The 12,686-nt window shown below is 37.5% G+C and overlaps 1 protein-coding gene across 7 annotated transcripts in view; it reads left to right on the top strand.

Moving 5' to 3' along the window:
* The window catches only part of LOC109068596 (FH1/FH2 domain-containing protein 1-like), a 49,664-nt gene that overhangs the window by 13,980 nt on the left and 22,998 nt on the right, over positions 1 to 12,686 (top strand). For all 7 annotated transcript variants that reach the window (XM_042727835.1, XM_042727836.1, XM_042727837.1 and 4 more), the window contains exon 4: positions 11,662 to 11,729. In XM_042727835.1, the coding sequence (XP_042583769.1) occupies positions 11,662 to 11,729 (68 nt within the window). The remainder of the gene's footprint in view (positions 1 to 11,661; positions 11,730 to 12,686) is intronic.

The following is a 12,686-nucleotide window of genomic DNA, read 5'->3' on the forward strand; positions in this document are numbered from 1 at the left end:
AAAACGATCACTTTTGAGAAAGCACATATAAAATAGAAAGCACAAAAAAAAATTTTTTTTTGGCAATTTTCGAAGTGTTTTCAAGTAATTCTGTGTAGGAGGAACAGTGTCATTTAAATTGGCCAACAGGAAATGCCTCGCTGCAGATAGGTCATCCCTAAGGCCTCGGGCTTCTATTTCCTGCTGTTTATGTGAAGCTGGGCTGCAGCATATACTGTTAAAATTTTAGCAAAGCCACCCATTCATCTGCCGTTAGCATCAACACTTCTACAGGCTCCTCTCCCTCACATAGACACGTGAATGTGAACCACAGGTCATCGTGGTTTTCATAGTCACTCACAAACACTTTATGTAAGTGGTATTTCAAACATTGAAGTGTACAACATTGTGCCAGAACAGGACAGCTGAGTTTATTTTTATATTTAATGCCACCCTGCACACTGTTAACGCTCTTAAATGCCTCTGAAATCTCTTCTTCCATCTACAGCTTAAATATTTAACCCTCTCCAGCTCACAAAAGAAGCAAAGTGACTTCTAAATCTAACTAAACTTTTGTTGGCTGATCTGCTTCAAATCCCTGTGTCTCCATACTGCAGGGTTCCCACAGTAATGGCAAACCTGGGGAATTTCCAGGGCTGAAAATCTTTAAATAGGCTATACCTTTGAATATATGAATCTACCTTTTTATTGTCCTTAAAAGGGATAGTGAAGCCAAAAATGATATATGACTTGCTTGCTTCTGTGGACCTCAAAAGATGTTTTTTTTTCCCCCCGATACAAGGAAAAGTCAGTGGGTACAAATATTATGCAGGTTTGGAAAAGCATGAGGGCGAATAAGTGATTTTCAATGTTTGGATGAACAATTATTAAATGAATGTGTCAAAAGGTGTGGGAACCCTGATATCAAAGGCAAGCTGTAAGTCTGTCTCTGAGTCCTTTATGTCAGCTGCTCGTGTTCAGACTTGTTGGCTTTCTATGCATAGTGTGTGATGAAATGCTCTGAAAGATGAGGTTGTAATCTGGGGCTATACTTTTACCAGCACTACTGACATTTATTCCAAATGTCCTTTCTATTGAATTTGCTCCACTGTAGCAGCTCATAAATTTATTAATTCAATGCTAATGTACTGTATGTGCAGTCACAATTGGATGTCTCTTTTTGGTTGAATTTAAATGGTTGTTATTCACCCCAGACTCTTTGAATTTTCCACCATCCATTGCTCTAATATGGTTTTCTTAGCATGGCTGCCAATGCATGGTCCACAGGGACAAGGACCCAGACATAATGGAGTCTATTTATAAAGAGGGTTTGTATAGTGGCACAATGCGATATGCCAGTAAGTACTCTGTTCCACATTCAGTTTTTATTCTTTTATTTTATTTCCCCCCTTCAGGCTAATCAAGAGCTGATGTGCCAATACTTGCACTGTGGGTTACCTAAGTCTGCAAAACCCTAAAACATTTTATCATGATGCTGCAAATCCTATTTTAGCTCCATATCTCTTTCTTCTTTCTCTCTGTGCCCAAGTTGTTTATGGACATTACAGCCTGATCTCTCTGTGACATCTTTTCATCTCGTCCTCCTGACAGATTCTATCTAAAGCATCACGCTCACCACAGAAGTGTTTCACATCCCTGTGTTGGCCTCTCTCTGGGGACTCCTCATACCCTTGGTGACTCATGTGGATCACAAGTTTTCATACCTAAAGATAATCTCCCATAATACTCAGTTGCTAGTCAAGTCAAGTCACCTTTATTTATATAGCGCTTTATACAAAACAGATTGTCAAAGCAACTGAACAACATTAATTAGGAAAATAGTGTGTCAATAATGCAAAATGACAGTTAAAGGCAGTTTGTCATTGAATTCAGTGATGTCATCATCCAGCTCAGTTCAGTTTAAATAGTATCTGTGCAATCATTTGCAATCAAGTCATGATAAATAAATGAAGTGTCCCCAACTAAGTAAGCCAGAGGCGACATCGGCAAGGAACCAAAACTCCATCGGTGACAGAATGGAGAAAAAACCTTGGGAGAAACCATGCTCAGTTGGGGGACCGGTTCTCCCCTAGCTACAGTAGATGAAACCAGCAGTTCAATTCCAGGCTGCAGCAAAGTCAGATTGTGCAGAAGAATTATCTGTTTCCTGTGGTTTGTCCCGATGGTCGTCTGAGACAAGGTCTTTACAGGGGATCTGTATCTGGGGCTCATCTAGTTGTCCTGGTCTCCTCTGTCTTTCAGGGCTGTTGAGGTGCCTTCTAGGTGCTGATCCACCATCTGGGCTGGATACGTACTGTAGTGACCATCTGATCTGGATACAGACTGGATCTGTTAGCTACAGTGACCTCGGAATAACAGAGAAACAGAATAATATTAGCGTAGATGCCATTCTTCTAATGATGTAGCAAGTACATCGGGTGTTATGGGAAGTGTTCCCGGTTCCGGTTTACCTAATTAATGCAGCCTAAAAATCCTTTAACGGATTTGGATATTATAAGCGTATTCGTGTGTTATGTGTAAGCCAGGTTAAAGACATAGGTAGATTTAAACTGCAAGAGTGTGTCTGCCTCCCGAACAATGTTAGGTATTATCAAATTGCCAGAGTTTTGAGAACGCAGCGGACGTGGAGCACTATAATGTAACAAAAGCTTGTTCAAATACTGAGGTGCTAAACCATTCAGTGCTTTATAAGTAATAAGCAAGATTTTAAAATATATACTATGTTTAATAGGTAGCCAGTGCAGTGTTGACAGAACCGGGCTAATATGGTCATACTTCCTGGTTATAGTAAGAACTCTAGCTGCTGCATTTTGGACTAGCTGGAGTTTGTTTATCAAGCGTGCAGAACAACCACCCAATAAAGCATTACAATAATCTAACCTTGAGGTCATAAACGCATGGATTACCATTTATGCATTTGACACTGAGCACATAGGTCGAAATTTAGATATATTTTTGAGATGGAAAAATGCAGTCTTACAAATGCTAGAAACGTGGCTTTCTAAGGAAAGATTGCTATCAAATAGCACACCTAGGTTTCTAACTTATGACAAAGAATTGACAGAGCAGCCATCAAGTCTTAGACAGCGTTCTAGGTTATTACTTGCAGAGTTCTTAGGTCCTATAATTAACACATGTTTTTTTTTTCAGAATTTAGTAGTAAGAAATTACTCATCCAGTTTTTTTTTTATATTGACTATGCATTCTGTTAATTTTTCAAATTGGTATGTTATGCCAGGCTGCAAAGAAATATAGAGCTGAGTATCATCCGCATAACAGTGAAAGCTAACACCATGTTTCCTGATGATATTTCCCATAGGTAACATGTAAAGCGTGAAGAGTAACGGCCCTAGTATCGAGCCTTGAGGTACTCCATACTGCACTTTTGATTGATATGATACCTCTTCATTCACTGCTACAAATTGCACTAATAGAGAGATACAACCATGATCAGATGATCAGAGCAGGTCATTTGTAACTCTAAGTAGAACAGTCTCAGTACTATGATACGGTCTAAATCCTGACTGGAAATCCTCACAGATACCAATTTTTTTTTCTAAGAAGGAATATAATTGTGAGGATACTACCTTTTCTAGTATCTTGGATAGAAAACTTGCTAGTGTCATACTCTATTGCAAATATGTGCTGAGGTCAAGTTTGAATCGGCCTTTGGCTGGAATGAGTCCGGTGGATGTCATTACCCCAGAAAATCCTGCGTCTGTGTCCCTCAATGTTTACATTAATTAGGTCCATCTACACAGACCACACATGTAGCACTAATAATAGTGTTAATAATAATAACAATTGTGACCATTGAACTGTTTTCACCAGGAAGTTTCATTTCTTAATATTTTGGAATGAGACCTAAATTATGTGTCATGGACCAGCAATTTACCATACCATCTTTGATGTTTGAGTGAGTGGAAGCATGTGCCCAGATGGTTAAAACACATCAGTGGGCATTTTGGCTTATTTAAAATATTTTTGTAGGTGTTTGTCTACCTGTAGCTTAGTAGCTAGTTTTGTGTACAAGTTTTCGTTTATCGTCATATACGTTTAAAAGGTCTGTTACAAATTACAACAAAATTCTTATACTGCAAAATCCTCCAATAACCACTAACATAAATTATAGGACATTTATAAACATACAAATATTGTGCAAACATAAAGTGCAATATAAATATAAGATCTACATATGCAAAGTGCTGCAAATTGAACTGAATAGGCCATTTTTTATTTCACATTTAGAATAAAAAAGAAATTTAATAATCCGAAATATTATTTGTATAATGACTGTGTGTAAGATGATGTCTACACCTCTCTTTATCCCAGAACAATTTGGGTCTGCAGAAAGGGGGGAAAGGCAGCGAATAAGTATCATTCACAAGCCTAATGACCTGCCGGTAAAAAAGAAAAAAGAAAAAAAAAGGCAAATTATGCTTAGTCCATTTGCATGCTAGCAAAACATCAAGGTAATGGGTTAGATACCAAGGTAAAGTCCAAAAGTCACTTTGGATAGAATGTCTGCCAAATGCAGAAATTAATGTGCATGTAAAATATTTTGTTTGCATTTTAGAAGTAAAGCCTACAATATGGAACCTTCAAGCAAATTACGTAAAACTGAAAATCAATCATTTTGGAAATGTTCTCAAGACATTGTAACAGTGTTTAAGCTTATCTTCAATCAATATAAAGATATTTTTACTTCTCTTTTCCCCCTTGCTTTGTGTAAGATGCCAGGCACACTTGGCTGTTGTTACTAGTTCAGTAATGGGGTCAATCCTCATCACCAAATTAATGTTATGGCAACAGTGACAGAATTATTTCATGCTGTGGTGCTCTTGGCTCAACATTAGCAGCTGCCCTTTGACCAAATAAGTTCTGTAAATAGGTTTTTTTTTTATTACCAGAACATAAGCCATGTGTTTTCTTTTGGTAAGAGACAAGAACAGTATTGACACACAGAAATGTTTAGTCATTTGAAGACACGTTTAAGTTAGTAGTTATTTTTATGATGTGATCTTAGGTCATGAGTGCAACTTTCTTGTGTGTTTTTATGTCTGCTCACACCTGGCATCAGTTTGAAGTCATTAGGTGTTAGCGTTTCATCCATTGGTTTTAGGGCATGTATGTTGTTACTTTACAGAACAGAGGCCAAGATCCCTACTACAATAAGTGGTGCTTGAAGTTACAGAAGGCTGTGAGTGATAAAAATCTGTTCATGTGAACTTAAGTGGACGCAGATACCCAACAACAGCACAACTCTCTGGCTGGTAGGCAAAGATATCAGTGCACTTCACATATTACTTATTAGAGCGCTCACTTAGCCTAAGCTTAACACATGATGCTGATAATGTGACACAGGAATCAGCTAATGGAATCAGTAAGAGGCGATCGTTTTACAAGCTGTTCACGTTTAATCATAGTAAACCATCCCATGGTGCAGTTTTAAGTTTAATCCTATGAATTTAGGTTGTCCCGTAACCAGTGCTTGAAATGAGAGGGGGGGGCTGGGGGGGACCCGGACCTCCCATAAGCATTAAGGGACCCCCCATAAAACCCCCAAAAATATACTTGGGGGGTCCCCTGGTTTTTCAATAAAACTTTAATACTTAAAATGAAGTTTCGAATGCTGTATTAAAGTTAGACCTGCTTATGTTACATCGTTACATCGTTTTATTTTTACACGTTTTTTACAGCGTTATTCATATCCAATCACACACAATTCTGTTGAGCTTAGGAATGCAATAGCTAATCAGAGGCATTCAGATTAGTCATCGCTGAGACCCCAGAGTTGCATGATTCAGTATAATAAAAATGCATTTAGAATTCTCCCAAAATTCAAGATATATATTTATATCTTTTCATATAGTTAATCAATATCACATGAAGAGAGTGCCATTTTTTTTTTCTCGCAAAAATCACAAATGTGATTTTGATTTTATACAACAGTTCAATAAACTAGAAGTTAATAATAAGAGACACCATATTGCCTATTTTTTGCTCCACAAAAATGGTTCCAAAAATGGTTCCAAACAAAGCCACAGCACTGTTTTGCTTCTCTTTTTTTTTGTCAACGTTTTAGGATTAAGATATCAAAACATTATTTATGCATTTGTAACTGCTGTTTAAAACATTTATGCCTTGCATTAAACAGTGTGTAAACGCATCTAAATGCCACTTCAGATGCAGCTTCTATGTTTCCTCTGCATTGCATGAATTTTGTTGATAATGATTTATTTGTTTAGTAACAGCCCCAAATGTATTATTTTTGTAATTGACTTTATTGAGTAAATTTAAGAATTTGACACACTTCTAGAGAAAAAATTACTTTACAAAGTTAAAAATGCCCATAAAGGGTAAAAATCATTTTAAACTTGTTGGAAAAGATTAATTTCTGTCACTGCTGTGAACTGACCACCACACAGCGTCAGCTGTCCATGGCAGTCCTGCAGCACAACATACTCGGCAAAATATCATCTGATTATCGATCGTTATCAATAAAATCCCAGAAAATATAGAGATATCATGTTTTTGCAACATCGCACACCCCTAGGCCAGATATTTAATTCTTCTTTGCTTAGTGATTGTTTGGTTCACCTATTTCACTGATCATCATAAAATAATCTTTTATCTTAGAATTAGGTTTCTCAGCAATAACAAGGACAAGACAAAAGAACTTGACACAATTTGAGCACTGCCCGTAACAAATGTTTATCATTGGGCTAAGCATAATTTTCTTTGCGTTTTTTTTTTTTTATTTTTTTATTTTTTTTTAAGTGATCATGGCCTCATTTACTGTTGATGATGTCTTGAACATGGTCTTCTGGATTCTGGGAATAATTTAGATTACTCTTTTTGGCAACCAGCTCTGTGCGTGCTTTCTATTGATGCAGATCAGAAAAGAGAGAGTGTTTTTCTAGTTTGCCCTTATAAGGCTGTACAGGATCTGTCTTTAGATGTACTCCAATCAGGTAACCGAAAGCGCAATCTGACCTATATTAAACGTCTAACCTATAACCTTTTGTTGTGGCACTGCTAAAAGGGACCCTTACCCAGTCTTAACAGGAACATTAAACTGTCCTCAGGGACTATCCCCTTTCATTTTTAGTGATTGTGTACCAGTGTGCAGTTCTTGTGTCCATATGGGCATGGAGCAGGAGTATATTTTGTTAACTTCAGTTAGGATGGCATGTGTGAACATGACAAACAGAGCATTTCTGTATAGCCATTGTTTTTACCTGCTAACCATTTCCCTGCTCTGGGGTGGAAGCTTTTTCAGATGTTAGGCATTAGTTTACGGTCCCATTCATGTTAAAACATAACATTCAAGAATACAAGTCTGTGTTGTCTGTCTTGCTTTAATGCAGTATGCTGTTTGGTTGCCTACATCACTATCTATTCTTAATTTCTTATGGAATAGAGCAGTATGAGGAACTCACAGCATATCAGCTTTCAGAGGAACGCGCCCTGAGAAATAGGGGTTAACTGAGGTAGAAGTTTATTTCCATAGTCTTGCCAGACTGCCACTGAGAATAACACTGATGTGTTTGGCAAGAAATGCTGTAGTGGCCAGCAGTAACCTGTAGAGAACACTTGTTATGCAATATTAAAATTTTGAGGTTCATCTGTGTTCATGTTCTAACAAATAAACAAGTTCTCAGCCTGATTTAAAAAGATAATTGGTAATGCAAAACTTGAATGCCAAAAGAAGGCCTTTCTGTAGAAGTTAATTCAGTCCATGTGATGTAGTTACGTGAAGCACTACCTGTTTGATTGTTTTCCTCTGATTGATCAGCGATTATGAACTATATAACTATTGAGATCTGTCTGGTATGCTCAACACAAGGCTATAGTTAAGTAATTCATAAAGTTGTCAACTTGTCATTGTAGACCCTGTGATGGTTAATCCGTTTATGTCATTGTCTTTGTAAATGTGTGATCCAGCTGATCTAAATTAGTAGCACTCTGTGTTCAGATGGTTGTGTTCAGAATGATATCTGTTACTCTTCCCTTGTCACTCTTCCCACGTTTCCGTTTCCTACCCATGATGGCTTCCTGTGTTGGAGCCTCATACAATGGGCTTGACTTCTGAAGCACCCTTTGTCACAGCACTGGAGGACCGCAGCCTGACTAATAAAACATATCTGGAGAAATTCTTCGCATGGTGCTGATCTCATAGCTTTTACACATGCTCTTTCAACAGGCTGACAATTGCTTAAATCAGATGTTATCACTTACACAGTTGGTACTCTATGTTGTGTTTTTCCTAATGCTTCCTTTAAAATAGTGTTTTTTTGAACTGATTCTGTGGTGTGAAGGTCAGTTATACCTAATCACTTATTTTTGTCAAACCTTAGATGCATAGCAAACATCTTGTCTTGAGTTGGAGCAGTGAATGCCGAAATGGAGGCAGAGGCCATTTGTGAATAATCTCATTCAGTGTGACATGAATAATGTGCCAAGTCACAGTTTCTCTCAAGGATTCTGTGTCCTCTGTCATATTTGGTTTTGTCACTCGCTTACCCTCAGATGAACCTAGAGCGATCCTTTCCTTCAAAGAAGGGTTGAACCAGTCCTGTATAAATTATTAAACTGTGCCATTGCCTTGTTTTCTTTCTGTAGATGGTGATTTAATGATGACATGGTAATAATGACATTTTAAATGTTAAATTATTAAATATTTTAATAATGACTTCTTGAGTAAGAATCAGTGTGTAATCAGTTGTCTGAAATGCAAGACGTCCTTGTGTTTTGGGGCTTCCCATAGTTCTGCTTTATGATGTGATTTAACCGTAGCTATTGTTGTATGACTGGGCTTGACAGGTTTCAGTATATGAGGTTAGAAAGAGCAGCAATAGCAGAACTGTCTTACATATGTCAATCATTTGTGTGCTTTGCATTACTGATTATGTAGGATATGAAGTGCACATGACTGCTTGTGTAACAAGTGAGTTTGGATAAAATATCACTTTAAAAGATCACTTTAAAGTTCACTTTAATGTGTTAGTTTGTTTGCTCTAGTCTCTGTTGGTTTCACATAAGGGCATCAGAGGAACTCACAGATCCTTGGGTGGTTACATGTTTGTGTGTGATATCCTACTTTTATAATATCCCTGTTTTATGTTCATAATCTTTTGTCCACATGCCTTCTTTTCTTTGCTTCATTCTTCTCTCATGAACACAACTGTGGGAATCTAGGAAAACGTTCGGCATGTACAGTTTTAGACTGAAAAGACTGCTTTATGGTACCACATTTGCTGACAGTAAAATTCTTGGCAGATCTATCAGCCTGTATAATAAGAGGTTGAATATAATTTATTGAAATGCTATATGCTTGCATGCAAAGAATGTGCTACTGTAAGTGTATATTTGTCTAAGTGAGAATTTGAGGGAATTGTTTTAAATGTGTGTGCCACACTCTCTCCATGAAACTATACTTCCTTCTCTGTGTGCTTGTGTGTGTGTGTGTGTGTGGCATATGACATCCTGGCTGCTTGTTATGACATCCTTCAGCAGCAAAACAACATTTTCACGTGTTCGTCATGAATGCCATTTGCGATTGTATAGTTTGTGTGAGAAAATGTGTTTTTGGCCATCATCTGTAATGTCTGTGTTCCTTTTGGCACTGAATTTTGTGTGTGCGTATGTGTGTGTGTGTAACATTATCAGTAGCAAACAGCTCTCTGTGGTGGACCACATCATTCTCCATGCTGTCACACTCTCTCTCTCTCTCATGCACACACTCTCTCAACACACACACACACACACACACACACACACACGCTTCTCTGTCTGTACCCCTCTCTATATTTCACTCTTTCTCCTTTGCATATTTGAATGCACACACACACACACACACACACACACACACACACACACACACACACAGGTATAGTAACTATAACAGAACACATCATAGTGACAGACTTTTGATCTTTTCGTTGTCAAAACAAATCATTATTAGAAACCCATGTATTTGCTAAAAGGCAGAAGCTTCTCATTTGGTGTGCTTCATGACATAACATCAAGGGATCCAGTGGCCAGTGATATTCAATTCTTATGGGACATTAACTTGGGCACATAATGTACAAATATTCACTGTTCACGACCAGTCTGGTTTTGTGACTCAAGATGATCTCAGTGTTCAGTGCCAGATATTGTGGTATATACGTCTGTCAAGTGGAGAAAGCTTTAAAAGTTTAGTAATGCATATTAATATTAACATACGAATTTAACACAAAAACACAAACCTTTTGAACCAGCAGGTTTCAAGTTGCATTGCAATTGCTTGTTTTCAAATAATGCTATACCCAGGCATTGAGGAATGACTGTTTACTAAGCATCTCTGCAAATTTTCCAAAGAAACAGTTGGCAAAAGATGGTGAATCAGTCTGAAAATATAAGAGAGGCTGTTTGTAGCACACATTGCGTGAGTGCATCAGCTTGCATTAGCTATTTGAGGAAGATCATGTCATGTGTCTGCTGTGCCAGTTTCTTTCAATTCTCACAGTAGGCACAGGCTAACCAGCTGGACTGAAAGATCTGAGCATGAACGTGTGTGTGTGTGTGTGAGCTTTAATGTTGACATTTACACCACCTTAGTGATGGATGTAGGCTTCTTTCTCTCTCTCTCTCTCTCTCTCTCTCTCTCTCTCTCTCTCTCTCTCTCTCTCTCTCTCTCTCTCTCTCCCCCCCCTCTCTCTCTCTCTTATTTATAATGTACAGAACCAGTCAGAATTTAGATGCATACATGTTTATAACAGGTATCATGATATTAAAGACCTTACATAAATGGATCTTTATTATTAACTGCTTGAATTTGCATCTGTAGACATAAATTGTGCCTAATGTAGGCCTTTACAAAACTATAATTTTAATTTCACACCTTTTAAATGGATTAGTTGTTGGACCACATTGTGAAGGGAATGAAGGATTTCTCTTGAATCTGGTTCAAGAATGTGTAGCCACAGCTTTTTTCTAAAATACAGTATATGGAAATAAATCAAATCTGAAATATATTATATCTAAGAGTTTTGATTCTCTTAGTATTCCCATGCTTCCATTTGTGTTTTTGCAGTTTTGATGTACATGAAGTTGCTCTAAGATGTGAAAAATGATAAAGAATGAGTAGGTGTCTTTTGACTGGTACAGTAAAACAATTTTAAATGCTTAGATAAAATAAAACTGCTTAAAAGGTGTGTTAAATGGTTTTACATGAATGTGTCTTGACTAACCTGTCAGTCAAGAGCTGAACATGTTGAAGGGCGTTTATATGACAGGAATGTTTACAGGTAGTCAGTGACACCACCTCTCATTTCCTCTGATTCTGAATAAGCCAGTTAGAGAATTCCTAAGATCCGATGCTTGATGCCTTGTTTTTATCAAAAGGTTTGCTTGTGTTTACCACCACACAAATTGTACTGACAGGATATAACTAGCTGAGTGAGTAACACTGAATCAGATAACATGCCTTAGTCATACGGTGAAGGTCAATCTTTATATCAGTAGGTATCTTGATAAGGTGTGTTTAAGTGCTCTTTGAGAATGTCACTGCAGTAATAACAATCTTTGCCTCCTAGATACAAGTACTGATGCCCTATTCAGTTGACTGATAAATAACCAGTTTCTCTTCCCCCCTCCCCTTCCTCCCTCTTATAGAGAAGTTGTATAATTCCCATGGTCCTGAGCTTCGGCGGTCCTTGTTTTCATTAAAGCAACTCTTTCAGGTAAGATCATGAAAAACACACTCAACAGGTTTTTAAGAGAGAAAAAGCTATATGTGAGTGAGTTGGATTAGGACAATGAGATATTATAGAAAGGCCCGGTGTCAAGGGGGAGCTTGAGGTTCTGAAGCCCCCTGCAATGATCTGAATGGCCCACCCCCCCAAATACGATTTTAAATGCGAAAAGCAATCCAAAACGAACGCGATTTCAACCAAGAGGTATCCCTCGGATCTGATTTGTGCCACCTCAGATTCAATTTGACACCCTCCAACCCCTCGGGAACCCCGTTGATTACCATTCGATGCACGCGATCACTGGTGTATTTAGAACATTACTAATAATTCAAACGTGTTTTTTCGCTTTATCTGACGCGCTCATTGTTTTTCATATCCTATATCACAATAATTCAGTGTTTTAAACATACAATTTATTTTAGGTTTCAGACAATTTATTACTAGCAAAGAAGACATTAGTTAAATGCTTGGATTTGTAATTTTTTTAAATACACTGGTGTCTAAGGAAAGCTGCAATAGCCTAATAATCCTTTTAATTAAAATCTGACAATGTTTTATTCTCATAAAGGTTGTGTAGTTCTATATAAAGTTCACTCTACTCTTCTCCTAGTTCAAAGGACTTTTATGTATTTTAGGAGAAATGGGTGAATTCACATGATGTTAATCCAAAGATCCGATTCTCTGAATGAGCATTATAAATTGGTTTATAAAATGAACGTCGGGACTGGTTACAGAGAGTGAGAGTCAGAACAGAAAAAAGTGAAGTATAGTCTGAACTGAATGAGTGACAGACTTTATCTCTTCCACATGTACTGTTATTACACTGGTTTCTAAATTTAGTCTAAATTGTGAGGACAGTTAAGCACAAAATTAAATTTTGAGGAAGTGTCTCATAAAAGGACACAGCTATACTGATACAATCCACCTTTACACTAATGGTGCAAC

This window comes from Cyprinus carpio, chromosome B7, assembly GCF_018340385.1.
Source record: "Cyprinus carpio isolate SPL01 chromosome B7, ASM1834038v1, whole genome shotgun sequence".
NCBI lineage: Eukaryota > Metazoa > Chordata > Actinopteri > Cypriniformes > Cyprinidae > Cyprinus > Cyprinus carpio.